Below are 19,101 nucleotides of genomic sequence, written 5' to 3'. Positions count from 1 at the left end.
TTGTTACTAATGCTTCCTAAGGCCCACTTGACTTCACTCTCGAGGATGTCCGGCTCAAGTTCAGTGCCCGCACTATCATGGCTATCAGGGACATTCAGATCTTTCCTGTATAGTTCTTCTGTGTATTCTTGCCACCTCTTCTTAATCTCATCTGCTTCTGTTAGGTCCCTGCCTTTTTTGTCCTTTATCAAGCCCGTCTTTAGAAGACTGCAAAACAGGACTAAAAATCTCTCCCACTTCCCAATCAAAGGTTGCTTTATCACTTGCTCAACCTAGACATAACCACAACCCCAAACCATGGTTTCATCTTCCAAATATTCAGGCTTACAGCTGCTTTTTTACTTTATTTTTCATCTCAGTATTCCAGGCTCTAGGTATAGTGGCTCCAGGGTAGAGCAAGGTCTGTAACTATAGTTTGTCAACTCAAACATCCTGTCAAACCATAGTTAGTGCAAAGTGTGATTTGTAAACACACCACAAACCATATTTTCTGCTTCTAGTTTATCAACCGACTGTAAAATGATGGCTTGTTAATTCAGAATTGCGCCAAACCATAGTTAAGCTTTCTTAACGCTGCTTTGGTCTGATGTCTGAATTGAGTCACTGTCAAGTCTTGCTAAAACACAACTGACTTAAGCTGCTTTTGAGATACTCCTGCTTTTACTAAATCTATTACTGTCCAACATGACCGGTGTAGAAAGCCTTTGGTTTAAATCTGCTGTAATCCTCTAAAATGACTGAAAAGTTGTGTCTTTCTATTTCACTTTGTAGAATATTAAAAAGCTTCTTAAGATACCTTACAGCAAATCACATGTCAGCATGGCAGTACACCGGATTGGGAGAACGCTTTTATTGGATGATCTAGATATTCAGGAGCTCTTTATGAGATCATCACAGGTGATAAACCCTGTTGTCATTTATGTGGCCATGTGGTTTGTTCATTTCTAGTCTGTAATACTGCTTTCTCCCCCACAATGACAGTATGAGAAGCATGGATGTGTAGCTATCTACATAGCAGTACATTAGCTGTGTTGGAGGGTTGGATATATCTTGGCTAATGACACAGACAACGTCCTTCGGTGCCTAATTTTGATGCCGCTAGAACGTTTTACATATAGTGCTATTTTCTTAAAATGGAATGCAACTATACTGTTCTTTGTCCTGATGAGTAGGATTAATTGAAATATGTTAACAAAATACTTAAGAACGTAGATATTGATGTTGTAGTTGTAAAACCATGAATAACCCAGGAAGAGAGCCCATGCTTTGTTGTTGGGTTGTGAACTCCTGCTTGTTCATGGTTAACAACCTGTAGTGCGGTGTTCAAGCATAATGATAACCCCTGATTCAACAACACACAATTCAACAATACATACTCAACCCATACTCTCGATTGTCATTATGTGCAAACCAAGTCTATAAATGTTTGAATACATGCAGAATGCTTTATTTCATGCAACATCCTGGTCATTGAATATCGTTTAAGAGATGTTGCCCTGGGATTGAAGAGCAGAAGGGAAGCACACTCTTGCTTCTGCCATCAGCCAGGAGACTTAAGGCTACTGGGAGTTTGTTTCTTCCCTCCCTGTCTGAAAAACATTCGGCTCTAACTGCCTGTTGTTCTGGGGTTGCAGAAGCTAGGGGAAAGAGTACCCCATCCATTAGGCAAAGGAACAAGAGCCACCGGTTGTTGTTCAAGCAAGAACGCCAGCAAGGGAAGATCAGTGTGGCCTGATCTGGATATAAATGTCTGCTTATAGCTCACCACTGTGTACTGGCCTTGTAGAATTGATCTTCCCTCATCTTCCTTTTCCCCTCCAATCCATTCCTTCCCTTGTGTGTTCTGTCCATTCACTTTATAAGCCTGATGGAAGGGCCTGCCCCTCTCTTTTTAACTGTTGTGAGCTGCTTTGGGAGACAACAATCTGAAAAGTGGGATAAAAATACAGTAAATGAATAAGTTATCCAAAGCACTACAATTTTATAATAATAGCATTCTTGTATGTCTCACTTAGACTGGAGATTGGACGTGGCTAAAAGAATTCTACCAGAGATTAATAGATCAGAAGTGGCAACGAAAGAAGAAGAGCAAAGAACACTGGTACCAGAAAGCTATACTTTCCAAATTTTTATATTACAGGTATCTTTTTGAAATTTTTTTACTTAAATTCTGTTCTGTTTCACTGAAGTCAAAATTAGTTGCTACTTGCTTGTTCTGGAATGTATTTACATCTAAAGTAAAACTAAGATTTTGAAAGCCTATGCCACCTTACATTTGTTAGTCTTTAAAGTGCCAGAGGACTCCTTTTTGTTGTTGTTACAAGAGTAACATGATTAGTGCTCTGGAATTTGGCATCTGATGGAATTTTTTTGGAACATTGGCTGAAATTCAGAAAGCAGCACGTGCAAAGTAATCTTCCCTTCTGGTTGCAGAACCTCTTTCCTCATGGAGTGTCATTCCAGAGGGTCTCCCAATCTTCAGGAAGTGCAGAATCCTGCTGCCAGAAGGGGAGAGCTTAAAAGGCCCATGACCATGCAGTACTTTGGATCCAGCCATAGTATAGACAAGGAGAACTTTAAAAATGTGGGCATTTGAACGTGATTTATTTTTTTACAATCCTTTTCTAAGGGACAGCAACAAGTCCTAAAGAAATTGGCTTGACACTGCACTAATACTGGTCTTCCAGGCTAAAAATGCCTGCATTTTATAGCAAAGCTAGACTCCATGCTGTTTGTGATAGTCACTCGTAATAGTGAATTCAAGTGGTTGAGTGCCAACAGGATTGCAGCCAAAACAGGTTTGACCTTGCAGGGATGTATTTGCATGCTTAGGAGAATCTCAAGGTTTGCAGAAGGATAAAAATATTTTTCCCCTTCATGGATCACTGCCTTGTTGTGGCGAAGGGGCTTGCGTAACTCAGTGAAGCCGTAAGCTATGCCGTGCAGGACCACCCAAGACGGACAGGTCATGGCAGAGAGTTCTGACAAAATGTGGTCCACTGGAGAAGGAAATGGCAACCCACTCCAGTATTCTTGCCAAGAAAACCCCATGGAACATATCACAAGGCTAAAAGATATGATGCCAGAAGATGAGCCCCTCAGGTCGGAAGGTGTCCAATATACTACTGGGGAAGAGCAGAGGGAATTTCCAAGTAGCGCCAGAAAGAGTGAAGCGGCTGGGCCAAAGCCGAAAGGATTTGTGTCTGGTGGTGAAAAGAAACTCCGATGCTGTAAAGAACAATATTGTTTAGGAACCTGGAATGTCAGATCAATGAATCAAGGTAAGCTGGAGGTGGTCAAACATGAGATGGCAAGATTGAACATTGACATCTTGGGAATCAGCAAACTAAAATGGACAAGCATGGGCGAATTTAATTCAGGTGACCATCGTATCTATTACTGTGGGCAAGAATCCCTTAGAAGAAATGGAGTAGCACTCATAGTCAACAAAAGGGTGGGAAAAGCAGTCCTGGGGTACAATCTCAAAAACGATAGAATGATCTCAGTACGAATCCAAGGCAAACCATTCAACATCACAGTAATTCAAGTCTATGCCCCAACCACTGAGGCTGAAGAAGCTGAGGTTGATCGGTTCTATGAAGACCTACAACACCTTCTGGAACTAACACCAAAAAATGATGTCCTTTTCATCATAGGGGATTGGAATGCCAAAGTAGGAAGTCAAATCACCGGGATAACAGGCAAGTATGGCCTTGGTGTACAAAATGAAGCAGGACAAAGGCTAATAGAGTTTTGCCAAGAGAACACGCTGATCATAGCAAACACTCTTTTCCAACAGCACGAGAGGCGACTCTACACATGGACATCACCATATGTCAATATTGAAATCAGATTGATTATGTACTTTGCAGCCAAAGATGGAGAAGCTCTATACAGTCAGTCAAAACAAGACCTGGAGCTGACTGTGGCTCAGATCATGAGCTGCTTCTTGCAAACTTTTGGCTTAAATTGAAGAACATAGGGAAAACCACTAAACCTTTCAGGTATGATCTAAATCATATCCCTTATGAATATACAGTGGAGGTGAGGAATAGATTTCAGGGATTAGACCTGATAGACAGAGTGCCTGAGGAACTATGGACAGAGGTCCGTAACATTGTTCAGGAGGCAGCAACTCAATCCATCCCAAAGAAAAAGAAATGCAAGAAAGCCAAGTGGCTGTCTGATGAGGCTTTACAAGTAGCTCACGAAAGAAGGGAAGCGAAAAGCAAGGGAGAAAGGGGAAGATATACCCAACTGAATGCAGAGTTCCAGAGAAGAGCAAGGAGAGACAAGAAGGCCTTCTTAAATGAACAATGCAAAGAAATCGAGGAAAACAACAGAATGGGAAAGACTAGAAATCTCTTCAAGAAAATCGGGGATATCAAGGGAACGTTTTGTGCAAAGACAGGCATGATAAAGGACAAAGAAGGCAGGGACCTAACAGAAGCAGATGAGATTAAGAAGAGCTGGAAAGAATACACAGAAGAACTATACAGGGAAGATCTGAATGTCCCTGATAGCCATGATAGTGCGGGCACTGAACTTGAGCCGGACATCCTCGAGAGTGAAGTCAAGTGGGCCTTAGGAAGCATTCCTAACAACAAAGCTAGCGGAGATGACAGTATTCCAGCTGAGCTATTTAAAATCCTAAAAGATGATGCTGTTAAAGTGCTGCGCTCAATATGCCAACAAATTTGGAACACCCAACAGTGGCCACAAGACTGGAAAAGGTCAGTTTACCTTCCAATTCCAAAGAAGGGCAATGCCAAGGAGTGTTCAAACTACCGTACAATTGCGCTCATTTCACATGCCAGCAAGGTGATGCTCAAAATCCTACAAGCTAGGCTTCAGCAGTATGTGAACCGAGAACTACCAGAAGTACAAGCTGGGTTTTGAAGAGGCAGAGGAACTAGAGATCAAATTGCCAACATTCGCTGGATCATGGAGAAAGCAAGAGAATTCCAGAAAAACGTCTATTTCTGCTTCATTGACTATGCTAAAGCCTTTGATTGTGTGGAACACAACAAACTGTGGCAAATTCTTAAAGAGATGGGAGTACCAGACCACCTTACCTGTCTCCTGAGAAACCTGTACGAGGGTCAAGAAGCAACAGTAAGAACCAGACATAGAACAACCGATTGGTTCAAAATTGGGAAAGGAGTACAACAAGGCTGCATATTGTCTCCCTGTTTATTTAATTTATATGCAGAGTACATCATGAGAAATGCCGGGTTGGATGAATCACAGGTCGGACTTAAGATTGGCGGGAGAATTATCAACAACCTCAGATACGCAGACGATACCATCCTAATGGGAGAAAGCGAAGAGGATCTAAAGAGCCTCTTGTTGAGGGTGAAAGTGGAGAGTGCAAAAGCTGGTTTGAAACTCAACATTAAAAAACGAAGATCATGGCATCTGGCCCCATCACTTCCTGGCATATAGAAGGGGAAGAAATGGAAGCAGTGACAGATTTTATTTTCTTGGGCTCCAAGATCACCGCAGACGGTGACTGTAGCCATGAAATTAAAAGACGCTTGCTCCTTGGGAGGAAAGCTATGGCAAACCTAGACAGCATAGTAAGAAGCAGAGACTTCACCTTGCCGACAAAGGTCCGTCTAATCAAAGCTGTGGTTTTCCCAGTAGTAATGTATGGCTGTGAGAGCTGGACTATAAGGAAGGCTGAGCGCCGAAGAATTGATGCTTTCCAACTGTGGTGCTGGAGAAGACTCTTACGAGTCCCCTGGACTGCAAGGAGGTCAAATCAATCCATCCTAAAGGAAATCAACCCTGAGTGCTCATTAGAGGGACAGATACTGAAGCTGAAGCTCAAATATTTTGGCCACCTAATGCGAAGAGAAAACTCTGTGGAAAAGACCCTGATGCTGGGAAACACTGAAGGAGAACGGGACAGCAGAGGATGAGATGGCTAGATAGCATCACCGATGCAATGAATATGAACTTGAGCACACTCTGGGAGAGAGCGGAGAACAAGAAGACCTGGCGTGCTATGGTCCATGGGGCTGAACAACAAAAATATTTTTAAAAACCTTAGGGAACTGAGAACCCCCACAAACCGGAAGACTGCATGTGTGCTGTCACACAGAGGGAAAGAGCGGGGAACTTACAAACAAACAATCCAGTGAGGCAGTCCATCACTCCTGCTGCTGTTAAACTGAAGAGATGGGAGATAAGGATGGGATCTTGCAGAAAGACACAGACATGGTGAGAGAGGAGCAGTTCTCTCCCTGTCTTGCAGACTACTCTGGAGCTGCTGGTAGAGCATGGAATATTTAACAGCAACATCCTGCGAGGTGCTTGTTTCCTCCTGAGAGATGCTGCTGAGGCAAGATTAAGCAGCCTTCTCACTCAGGAGATGTTGGTGTTGCTATAATCTGAGCAGTGAGTACCTTCATGTGGCGTGGTGAATGGATAGAAAGGCACATCCTTCATAGGGACAGGAGTGCCCCTTTTCTAAGATATTCGCAGAGTCAGAAAGCATAGCTGGAAAAGGAAAACAAAATCAAAGGGTGAGGGCAGGAGAGTTTGCTTCAGCCCCTGACAGCTTAGAGTATCCTGGAGGAAGACCTAGTGGCCTGGCATTCCTAGTAAGGTTATTCCTGTTAGGGAGCAGCCTGCTCAGTAGAATGGACCACATTTAAAAGGAAGTCAGAGTTCTTCTGATGCAGGAGGGAAGATGTGTGAGTGCTCTTTAGGCTTGCCCTTTAAATGCTCTTTAGGCTTGGGTTCGGGATGTGAAGTGTGCTGCCCAGGGAAAAACTCACTCCAATCTAATGAGTTTTTCCCTGTGTAGCACTGTTCTGTGTGTGCAGGAGTCAAGCCTGCAGGAAATTTGTGCTGAACGTACATTTGTTGTTCCTACTTTTGGCTGTGCCAAAATGGAGATTTAACCTCTTCATGGCGATATAATCCAAACTCTTCAATCTTCTTTTCTCTTCCCTCTCTCTACCCCCTTCCTACTCTTCCCCTGAGGCAGTTGGCTGTTATGTTTGGAAATTATAGCACTGTATGTTTTTCAGGAGGAAGATGTTTGCATGCAGCAGTGTGCATGCAACTCACCCTTGTATGTTAGAATGATTGGATAGAATAATTATTTCTAAAACAGAACTAATGTTATTTCAGCAAGCATAAGGGAATGCAGGCTATGGCTTTTGGTTCTGGATGCCATATGTGTAATTTTAAATGGGGAGGAACAGATATTTGTAGATACACTTATAATTAAATGGTGGAGGAACCTTGCTCTCAAATATCTGTCCACTTACACAAATAAAAGAATAGTAAGCAACAGATATCTTGGGTAACTAAGGGCACAATCCTATGCATGCTTAGACAGGAACAAGTCCTTCCAATCCTAGCTGGGAGTTGTAGGACTTATTTCTGCCTAAACACACATGGGACTGTGCCCTAAAAGCCATGTTGTTGCTATTCTCAAGTGTTGCTGTGTTCTGCTCTTGGAAAATATGATAGGAAATAATACGACCTGAAGAGAGTTCTAGGTGTTAACTTTAATTGTTAATAAGGGGATGTTAAAAATGTATCCAAAATGTGAAATCATAGGGTTTGGAAAGGATTCTAACATTTCAGTGTCTGCCTTGTCAGCATTAATGGTGATGGAGCTGCTCAGCCTGTTCCTACCACTGAAGAGCAACATCAAGAGGAAACAAATCAGGATGAAACTGATGAAGCAGGAAGGGTTTCTTGGCCGGCCCCTTTTGAAATGCCTTCATCACTTTCTGAAGATGCAAGTGCTTCTAATCAGGTTAATATGGTAGACATACAGATAATGTTTATGCTTGTAGACATGTGTGCAAAGATGGCGACGGTTATGCTAAAAGGGGAAAGCATTAAATTCCTTTGCAGTGCCTAGTTAAAATATTCTAATAGTTTTGTTGTGAAAGTTTGCTTTTTGTAAATTGTTGCTATTTGGTAGGGATTGGTTGATACAAAAGTGAGTACTAATATTTAGGCTGTAATCCAGTGTCCACAGGGTGGGCTTCAGGGATCAGGTTTGCCAGTAGCTGCTGAAGCCCCAGTGCAAGCCATTCTGTGTGAACAGAATGCTGGACTAGATGAACTCTTGATCTGATCCAGCATGGCTGTTCTTATGACATGCCCATAGCAGCAGCCACCATTGCCTGCTCCTCTCCCTGTGTGGTGGTGATGGTGCTGGGCCCAAACAGTCCACCTTCTTCCATCAGTGTATCTACTGCCTGTGATGGCAGATCTGCCAGAGAAGCAGAGGGTAGGCAACTGGCTGCTGCTGCTGCTGTTCGTTTGCTAATGAATGAACAGCAGTGCCTGCTGGGAACAGCAGCCACCAGTGCGAGGGAGTGGTGGCGGCTGCTTCTGGTCGTTATGACTGGCTATTTGTTTGCCCAAACAAACCAGTAGCAGTGGTGTCCACAAGCAGTGGCACTTGATTGCCTGCCTTCTCCTTTTTGGCAGTGGTAGCTGCTCATTCTGATGACCGTTTAGCAGCAAGCAACGGTTACTGCTGCCTGGCCTCTGTCCATGAGAAGAAGGGAGAAGGAATGCGCCTTATAAGGGTGTGTGGGAGTTTATGAGAGCATATTGCTGAGAGACCCCCAATTCCTGCAGTGAGTCCTGCATGTACACGTACTAGAAAGTAAGTCTTATTAAAGTTAATGAAACATACTTCTGATGCTTAGGATTGCACTGTTCTATTTGCTTTGAGTGTATTTTGGAATAGAATGCAGGTCTGTGTAGCTCATCTGAATGTTGATCAGCCTTGTGTTCGCATAGAAAACAAAGTCATGAGAAAAGGTTTGAGGAAGATAGATTCTGCTTTCTTTTTATTGCCTTTTTTGTTTTTATAGCATGATAGGTTTAAACCAGATATACTTGGGTAATTCATCAGACCAAAGTGATACTTTTGACTACATTTTTTCCTGTGTTGTTGCTTCCAGACAGTCTCTGTAGTTCATTTTTGTGGTACATTGAGGCTGTGCTGTTCCCTTCCCTGTCTGAACCTCTAAACTGGATGACCCAGAAAGCTGGAAGAATGGTTACTTTGGACTGCAGATAATGTCCTCATTCTGTGTCTATCAGTCTTAGGACAGATTTTATTTGCTGTTATTTTGCTTCAAATAAACTTAGTAGATATGGAGACTATATAGCACAACGTGTGTGGGTTGTTACACAGTGTCTCACCTAGAGTCGCTAACCTGCTAAGTGGCAGGGGTTGGGGAGCAGTAAACAGTGTTTTGGTCCTTCACAGCTATATGAGGTTGCAGTGTCTGAATACTGAACAGTCCTGTTCCATAAGCTTCACCACCTGTGTGGTCCACTTTTGTAGGGCTCCTGGTACAAAGAGAAAAACCACAGGAAAACCAGTCTAGATTTACATAATAAAAAGTGGGCTCAGGTACAGATATAGTTCTAGTAAACTAAGGGCTTGCACATGGCTTGGCTCCAGAAATTAGACTCATGTGCTAGCTTGGAAACTACTGTGTAGTATGCTTACTCTTATTCTCAACTATTAGTAGGTGTTGATCAGGAGTACCTGCGTAATGGCTAGGAAAAACAGTGTGGTATAGTTCATTGGTCTTCAAATTGTGGACTGGGACCCAGAAGAGGCTTGCATTCTCCTGACTTAAGATGTGTTGCACCTGTATCAGAAAGGTGGCCGCATAAAAAGGACAGAGCTCTGTCCTTTTTAAGAAAAGGAAATTTTAGCAGATACTTACTTGCATGGCAGTTTGCACCTGCCAAAACCCTCTGAATCTGCCCACCTTACAAAGTGCAGCTCTGGTTTAAAGGTAGGTCCTAGTACAAACACTCTCTTCCAACAACCTAAGAGACGACTTTATACACTGACTTCACCAGACGGTTGACACTGAAATCAGATCGCCACCTTTGGCTACAAAGGATGTAGGCAGACATCTATGCAGTTGGTAAAAACAAGACCTGGAGTTGATTGTGGTTCAGATCACGAACTTGATGCACAATTTAGAATCAGACTAAAGAGAATAGGGAAGACCCACAGATCAGTTAGATATGAGCTCACGAATATTCCTCATGAATATGCAGTGGAGGTGAAGAATAGATTTAAGGTACTAGATTTAGTAGATAGGGATTTAGTAGATAACAACATCGGGGATAGATTTGACAGTGTGGTCAGTGAGCTAGAGCCAGACATCCTGAAGAGTGAGGTTCACGAAGAGTCAGAAGCGACTGACCGAATAAACAACAAAAAAGTTCTGAATACGTTAAAGTGTAGAATAGTGGTGAGAATAGTGGGCTTTGGCCAGGGAGACTTGGGTTCTAAGCTCGATCACGTTCTGAGGTAGATTAGGCTAGAAGGGTTGTTTTGAGGAACATATGGGATAGCCCCATGTACACTGCTTGGAATTACCTGGAAGAAGAATGGGATATAAATATGTGAAACTAGTGGAAGGACATGGCTTCGCTCTGGTTGGAATTGCCTTTAGGTTGATACAGAGATGCCTTCAAGCAAACTTACACAGCTGTCAGAGTTGGACAGGTTGTGCCCACCCTGCCTGAGTAAAGGCATGCCTGCTGTCACCCCTAGGCACATCCCCTGTCATGGTCCACCCCTATAACCCCATGAAGGAGGGTTTTGTCCACTCCACCCCCCTTAGATGGAGCTGCCCCACAGCAGAGGAGAGGGGGCAGGCCTATAACTCGGCCCACTAATCTTCCCTGGCTTCAAACTGTGCTTGTTCTTTTTTTTTCATACTTCATTCCCCCACCCCCCCCTATTTGGTGCTTGTTTTTTTTGAAATGTCTTAACCATGGAAAACATGAATGTTGTATGGTTAAAATCTGCTTGCTGCAGTGTTGAATCATGATGCGAAGCTTGGTTGAAATCGATCAAATAGTATTGAAGCAGTAAATCTTTAAACATTTTGGTTTGCTGCCTTTTTGGTTCAAGATGGCAGCCAAAAATTTTACTGTGCCTAAAACCATCCCAGATGGAAGTTAGAACAAATCCTAAACATTTCATAACAATCCACTCAGCCTATCAATCTTCCCCGGCTTCAAACTGTGCTTGTCCTTTTTTCATACTTTAACATTTTTTTCAATATTAGTTAACTAATATCTCGCTAACTGCTATCCCTGTCAGCTCCCACCTCTAACTAATTCTCTCTGTCTTTTAACCAAACAACTGACTCAGCTCCTACTCACTAACTGACTTTCCCAACTGACACTAACTTATTATTCCATTCTGCCCACTGTCACCAGCATATTTCATCCTCTTCCCTCAGCCTCTTTCTTTACTGAGTCATTCCATTTGGTGCTTTTTGTACAATGTCCCCTTAGTCTGCATGGCAAGTTTTAGGTGTCTAGGTTTCACGGTCTTGGCGGACATAGAGTTACACTGAAGCAGTACATCTTTTAAAACAATTAATTCATCATCTTTTTGGTTCCAGAAGAGGAACAAAGTTTTCACTATGCCTAAAACCATCCCCGATAGAGGTAGAACAAATCCTGAAAGTTTCATAACAATTGGATGTACAGTTTTTTAGTCCATCGAGACTAAATACAAACACTTCCGCATACAGACAGAGAAATGGTGTCATTTAATGAAGAACTGTGCAGGAACTATCTGTTAATACCTGCTTTGGAGTTATGTATCTCAGTAAAGATGGTACCTTCTTGCTTCTAAAGATAACTAGTTTTACTGATCAAAACTATGGACTCCATGCTCTGGTAAAAGTAACTTTCATAACCTCTTTCCTTAAGCCTCTTAATTGATCCCCCCGCCCCATGTTTTACATCACCTTCAGGTCTCTAGTCTTGTGTTTACATTATTAGTCTCTCTGACCTCCCCCATGTTGTGCCTTCTGTTTTAGTGCTCCACCTTCTGCAACAAATGGTATCTTCTTTTTAAGTCCCTTATCAAATCCAACAAAGCTGTTGCTGCACCTCCAATTCCCTTGTCTCTTTCCTCTTCTATCTCCAACCATTGACTTGTCAATCCTTGTTCTCTCCCTTCACTTTTGTCTTGTCTCAAGTTGATTGCAAACACTCTGGACAGAAACTGCATTGAATGTTCTGTTCATCACATCGCACACTGATGCTGCTAAATAAATCTGTGGTAGGAATACTGAAAGGATAATAGTGGCCTAGAGCGTTATGGAGATGTGAGGATAGAAAAATAGTTAACTAAAATAAAGGACACTTTCTTTTTTTTTACAACTACAAGAGAACATTTGGTCCGTGCATTATCACTTGAAGAATGCATAGTAAGCAATACTTTATAAAATGTCCATTTTCATAAAATATTTGCTAACAAACAAGCTGTTTTTGTCAGCCAGGCACCTACAGAATTGTATCATCACCATTAGGGAAATAATTTTGCCTAAATGATTCAAACAGTTCAACAAAATATTTTCATTGGTCAAGAAATAAATAGGTATTAATTTCAACTAATTTGAAGACATCATAAAGAAATCCCAAGGGTGAAACAGAGGCTGGGTTTGCATGGTTGGGGGGGGGGGGACAAAAGAACTGATCGTTGGTTCTCCCTCCCCCCCGTGCTTGCTGGTTGCACAATTGCACTTTACACAATTACCCATGATGCAGCGCAGGTTGCCATGTTGGCATGGCATAAGACATGGCAGTGATAGTTTTGTACCTACCCTACAACCCATGATTTCCAGTAGTGGTTGTAGGGTGGATATGAAGCCACCCCCAGCGCAGGCTGGGTTCGGACGATACAGCAACCCGTGCTACATCATGCGTAATTGTGTAAAGTGCAATCGTGCAACTGGCACGTGCAGGGGTAGGGAAAGCAATGATGAGTTCTTTTGCTCCCACATTCATGCGAACTCAGAGTGTGGTTCTTCTTTTTTATTTTACAGATAACAAAATAAAACATCTTGGGTTGTCAAAATTATCTTTGCAGAATTCAATAGGTAATAATTTTCTAGTTAAGAATGTTTTTTCCAGTTCTATAGGTTGCAGAAGTCTTTCAAGGAGTTGTTTCCTACTTGTAAAGTTTTTAGGAGGAATGAAAAATATTAACTTGTGTTGAAAAAAGCTTTGCAAAGATAGACAGGGATGATGAACAAAGCCTTTCACAGTTCAGTCATTCAGTATGCAGAGTAATACTTTAAATAAGATTGGATAAGAATCACTTCTTATATACTTGTGCTTTTCACAGGGAAGTGTGCCTCTTGAACCCTCATATGTAGTGGGGCATGTGGCCTCAGCCCCTAAAGAACAAAACCTAACTACTTTGTTCAGTGACGGGGAAAACAGTCAGGTATGGTTTTATGTGGCAACTGAGCTGAAAAATATAATCCCCTTTCTCGATTTAATCTACAGCGTAGCTGAGAGGAAAAAAATCATTTCTACCAAATGCTTCGTGGCATCTGTGATCTTGCTCTTTATTGTGAATGTCTAGCATAGTCGTCATGTGCTGTCCTCTATTTGCTTTTCTTGCATCTCAGTTTTGTGCAAGTCTGCAAGCTGTATTGCATTTTTCTTTTTGGAAAGAGAAGAATCATTCACAAACACTCCCCCATTTTCACATTTAAAGGGTCTTAAAAATGACTTTGTTCGGAACATCTTGTGGACGTTTGAAGATATTCACATGTTGGTTGGATCGAATATGCCTATATTTGGAGGAGGAAGATACCCTGCTGTGAGCTTGCGTCTCAGGTGAATTTCTAGCTAATTAATTCATCAGACAGGCTAACTTGTCTTTTCAGTTCATATTTCATGTAAAGCATGATGAATCATGATTTTATGAGTCAGGAAGTTGTTCATTGAACATAGGAAGCTGCCTTTATACCAAGTCAAACCATTGCTCCATCTAGCGCAGTATTGTCAACACTGGCAGCGGCTCTCCAAGGGGTCAGACAGGAGTTTTTTGAGCCCTGCTGGATACATCAGGGATTGAACCTGGGACCATATGAAGCATATGCTCTATCACTGAGCTACATCCCCTCTCCATTTCGTAGGCACATGTGGCTAATAGTCAGTTTCTGACAGGTTATTTCTGTGCTCTGAGAAAGCTACTGAGTTCCTCAAAATATGAAGTCTAAGCATTTCCCAGTGACAAGAGCCAAAGTATTTTAAAGGGCCTTAATCTCTATATTTTATTTGCCTACATGGTGAAGGAAATACCATCAGCAGATACTCTGTACCTTTCATAGGTGTTTTGAAAATGGAGGGGTTAAAATAGATGAGATCCTTACAGATAAGAGAATTTGATGTCCTCAAGCTCCAAACACATCACTATGCTTTGTTTCCCCCCAGTTAGGGAAATAGAGTTGTTTCCCATATTTAAAATATTTTTATTCACAGATTTAGCCTTTTAAGTTACTACATTCTATGGTGGAAATTAAAATGTGGAAAGCCATCTTATTCAAAAGTCATTTATTTTGTGCCTCTTGCAGATCTATCTTGGTTTTCCTAGGTACCATGCTGGCTGAGATCCATAGAGATTGTCAGTTAGTGTATAAATCTGGAACCTAAGCGAAGGGGAGCAAGGGTTCTTGTAGTTTTAAATTCTCCTATTTACTGTATTGAAATAACACTAGAAATTTCTGTTTGTAGGGATAACAATAAGCCAATTAATGTGCTAACAGGCATTGACTATTGGTTGGACAATTTGATCTGCAATGTGCCAGAACTTGTGATGTGTTTCCATGTCAATGGAATTGTTCAGGTAAGCGGGGAGTTCTGATACTCTGATTAGTTTCTTTATTCTTGGTCAGTAAAACATGATTTCAGGATGGTTAAGCCACAGTCTTGCATTAGTGTTGCACAGAAAATGAATGTCTTGGTAATGCTTGTTTATAAGCACATTCAGGTACAGCAGTGCTAAAAGTGCTATTGGAGTACATGATGATAATTCCAAACTCTATATAGGAGTAATACCTTTATTAGTCCAACCAAAATGATGAAGTATGCACATTTTCCATGTTAATTACATCCTTTAAACATAACAAAATAATTCAAAAACACATGGAAAGCATTGACTGTCTTGCAGCATATTTTTTCATTTGTGGGATTTGTTTTCTTTGTGCAGAAATATGAAATGATTAAGACAGAAGATATACCCAATTTGGAAAACTCAAATTTTTCTACCAAAGTAATAAAAGATATTGCTCAAAATATTTTGTCTTTTCTGAAATCTAACTGTACCAAAGAAGGGCATACATACTGGCTATTTAAAGGTAAGCATTTCCATGAAGGATTTCTTTTTAATGGCTTGCAAAATTACCATGATTTGGGCTGAGCTGGGGTGGGCCCGGGGATCATAGAAAATGCACACGGTAAGGAGGCAGTACTCTCTCCTCTTCCCCAGACGTTTCCAATAGCTGGGTACCTGGCAGTGTACAGGCTGCTTGTCCCCTCCCCACTCACTATGTGAGGGCAGCATGGTCTGTACACAGATTACAGTGCTCCTGCCACAGACCCATGTTTTTTTTTTTGCACTCCCACTTTTTGTCATGATGGGGATTGGAAATGAAGCAAGGATTAAGTGAGTTTAAAGGGAGCCAACTCTTACCCTTCAGTTTTGCATTGCTTTCCCCCTGTCTGATCAGACTGGAAGCGTATTTTTTTATTGGTGGGACCTATGGTTTTGTCAGGCAGATTGATGGGAAAATATTTTTCTTTCAGCAAGCGGAAGTGACATAGTAAAGCTGTATGACCTGACCACTCTCTGTGAAGAAACAGAAGATAAATACCAAAACCCTTTCACGATGCCAGTGGCAATCCTTCTGTATAAGTAAGTGTGCCTTATGGAACTTGGTATATACATATTTGGTGATTCTGTTTAGCATGAGAATTCCAGCCCAAGTCTATGCAATGCTGTTAGCAGCAGTAGAGCACAGCATAGGGTGCTAGACTTGTGCTGCAAATCTCCGTGCTTCCACACTGGGAGCTGCCTTCACCACTGTTGCAGGGTGGTGGCAGGAGCCACCAGTATCACTGTGGTAATACTGAGGAGAAGCCCGATAGTCATGGAGGAGTATTGTGCAAAGGGTATATTCTTAGGAGGTAAAATGTGGAGTGGGTGGGGCTGACACTGGCCTCGTTCACTTCATTATATGTCCTATCAGAGCAGTCTGTGTCCCTTTATAGACTTTTCCTTGCATAAGTTTCCATGTATAGGTGAGGGGGAATGTTTTTAACCCACCTCCAGTTGTGGGTGTAATAGTTGACTTCAAAGGCATACAAAACCACTTTTTACACTAACCTGTTCTACTTCCTGAATCTTCCTGATCAAGCAGTTAAATTCTTACATTTTCCTTTCTGTTGTAAGATTCTCCCATTTTACTATAAGGATAGTTAAGGCAAGTGTGGGCAACTTCTGAGGCTTTGGGGGCCAATTTGGCACCCCCTCTCCAGGCCACATCCTCCCACCACTGAAATTGCTGCTGCTACCATTTTGCGATGGGAAAGAAGCTGCTATAACTGCAGTATACTTGATGCCAGTACCACTTTAGTAAAACATAAGACTGTTAGGTAGGAAAGGCACAACTAGATTGCTCTGAACACTTTGTCTCTCTCAGGATGTTCGTTTAATTGTGTGATGTAGCCAGTTAATGGAGCAATCCTAATTGGGGCCTTTGAGCGGGTGGGGGAGGAGTGGTGTGGATGATGTGCCACTATGCCTAAAGCCCTTGTGGCTCATGCCAACCAGGGGTGGTAGGTAGGTAGGTGTGTGTGTGGGGGGGAGGGAGCTCCAGACATAGCCTGACAGATCTCTTCAGCTTTAATTTCATCCCAGGGTGGGGAATTGGCTGTGCCTGCTTGCGGGAGCAGAGCATCTTTCGTTCCAGCAGATCTAAACCTGACTCTGCTGTGCCCCAGGAACACTCGGTTTCAGAGCCTTACACTTGCTACTGCTGACAGGAACACCTGGCAGAGAGGAACACCTCTGCCAAATCCTAACCCTGTCCAGCAGGAAACATCAGGTGGTTAGGATTACTTTTCCTTGAGAGTGTGTGGTTGAAAATACAACTTGATATACTGTGCATTGTATTGAAGATACCATTTTTATATAAGCTATGTGTGAGGCATGAAACTACTTCAGGGTTTTCTGACAACTGCATATGACAAAATATTCTCTTTATAATTACATCAGCATTTTCCTGCCATTAAAATACTTGCAATCCCAACCTTCTAGTTTATTTTTGTTGTTTATTTGGTCAGTTGCTTCCGACTCTTCGTGACTTTGTGGACCAGCCCACACCAGAGCTTCCTGTCGGCTGTCGCTCCCCCAAGGTCGAGTCCGTCACCTCCAGAATATCATCCATCCACCTTGCCCTTGGTCGGCCCCTCTTCCTTTTGCCTTCCACTTTCCCTAGCATCAGCATCTTCTCCAGGGTATCCTGTCTTCTCATGATGTGGCCAAAGTACTTCAGTTTTGCCTTTAATATCATTCCCTCAAGTGAGCAGTCTGGCTTTATTTCCTGGAGAATGGACTGGTTTGATCTTCTTGCAGTCCAAGGCACTCTCAGAATTTTCCTCCAGCACCACAGTTCAAAAGCATCTATCTTCCTTCGCTCAGCCTTCCTTATGGTCCAGCTCTCGCAGCCATAGGTTACTACGGGGAATACCATTGCTTGAACTATGCGGACCTTTGTTGTCAGTGTGATGTCTCTGCTCTTCACTATTTTATCAAGATTTGTCATTGCTGTCTTCCCAAGAAGTAAACGTCTTCTGATTTCCTGGCTGCAGTCAGCGTCTGCAATAATCTTTGTGCCTAGAAAGACAAAGTCTGTCACTGCCTCCACGTTTTCTCCCTCTATTTGCCAGTTATCAATCAAGCTGGTTGCCACAATCTTTTTTTTTTTTTTTGAGGTTTAACTGCAAACCAGCTTTTGCACTTTCTTCTTTCACCCTCGTCATGAAGTTCCTCAGCTCCTCTTCGCTTTCAGCCATCAAAGTGGTATCATCTGCTTATCTGAGATTGTTAATGTTTCTTCCAGCGATTTTAACTCCAGCCTTGGATTCATCAAGCCCAGCACATCGCATGATGTGTTCTGCGTACAGGTTGAATAGGTAGGGTGAGAGTATACAACCCTGCCGTACTCCTTTCCCAATCTTAAACCAGTCCGTTGTTCCGTGGTCTGTTCTTACCATTGCTACTTGGTTGTTATACAGATTCCTCAGGAGGCAGACAAGATGACTTGGTATCCCCATCCCACCAAGAACGTGCCACAATTTGTGATGATCCACACAGTCAAAGGCTTTAGAATAGTCAATAAAACAGAAACAGATGTTTTTCTGAAACTCCTTGGCTTTCTCCATTATCCAGCGGATATTGGCAGTTTGGTCTCTAGTTCCTCTGCCTTTTCAAAACCCAGCTTGTACATCTGGCAATTCTCGTTCCATGAATTGCTGGAGTCTACCTTGCAAGATCTTGAGCATTACCTTATTGGCATGTGAAATAAGTGCCACTGTTCGATAGTTTGAACATTCTCTGGTGCTTCCCTTTTTTGGTATGGGGATATAGGTTGATTTTTTCCAATCTGTTGGCCATTCTTGTGTTTTCCAGATTTGCTGGCATATGGCATGCATCACCTTGGCAGCAGCATCTTGCAAGATTTTAAACAGTTCAGCTGGGATACCGTCATCTCCTGCTGCCTTGTGATTAGCAATGCTTCTTAAGGCCCATTCCACCTCACTCTTCAGGATGTCGGGCTCTAGCTCACTGACCACACTGTCAAATCTATCCCCGATGTTGTTATCCTTCCTATACAGATCTTCCCTATATTCTTGCCACCTTTTCTTGATCTCTTTTGCTTCTGTTAGGTCCTTGCCATCTTTGTTTTTGATCATACTCATTTTTGCCTGGAATTTATCTCCGATGTTTCTAATTTTCTGGAAGAGTTCTCTTGTCCTTCCTATTCTGTTATCTTCTTCCGCTTCCATGCATTGCTTGTTTAAAAATAATTCCTTATCTCTTCTGGCTAACCTCTGGAATTTTGCATTTAATTGGGCATATCTCCCCCTATCACTGTTGCCTTTTGCTTTCCTTCTTTCTTGGGCTGCTTCCAGTGTCTCAGCAGACAGCCATCTTGCCTTCTTGGTTTTCTTTTTCTTTGGGACGTTTTTTTTTGCCGCCTC

General features: G+C 42.3%; 1 protein-coding gene across 6 annotated transcripts in view; it reads left to right on the top strand.

The window, feature by feature from the left end:
* The window catches only part of EDRF1 (erythroid differentiation regulatory factor 1), a 49,331-nt gene that overhangs the window by 5,692 nt on the left and 24,538 nt on the right, over positions 1-19,101 (top strand). For 4 of the 6 annotated variants that reach the window (XR_014788776.1, XM_084841454.1, XM_084841452.1 and 1 more), the window contains exons 4-11: positions 772-897; positions 2,016-2,140; positions 7,621-7,780; positions 13,172-13,273; positions 13,550-13,671; positions 14,572-14,683; positions 15,047-15,194; positions 15,643-15,751. Coding sequence is in view for 5 of the 6 variants with exons in the window: in XM_084841454.1 (XP_084697580.1) it covers positions 772-897; positions 2,016-2,140; positions 7,621-7,780; positions 13,172-13,273; positions 13,550-13,671; positions 14,572-14,683; positions 15,047-15,194; positions 15,643-15,751 (1,004 nt within the window). In the remaining variant the exon portion in view is untranslated. The remainder of the gene's footprint in view (positions 1-771; positions 898-2,015; positions 2,141-7,620; positions 7,781-13,171; positions 13,274-13,549; positions 13,672-14,571; positions 14,684-15,046; positions 15,195-15,642; positions 15,752-19,101) is intronic. The other 2 variants (XM_084841455.1, XM_084841453.1) reach the window with 1 other exon arrangement.

Source organism: Heloderma suspectum, chromosome 3 (assembly GCF_057233095.1).
Source record: "Heloderma suspectum isolate Gila_16-S chromosome 3, 16-S_ref, whole genome shotgun sequence".
Taxonomy (NCBI): domain Eukaryota; kingdom Metazoa; phylum Chordata; class Lepidosauria; order Squamata; family Helodermatidae; genus Heloderma; species Heloderma suspectum.
This window is presented reverse-complemented; position numbering and strand designations above follow the sequence as displayed.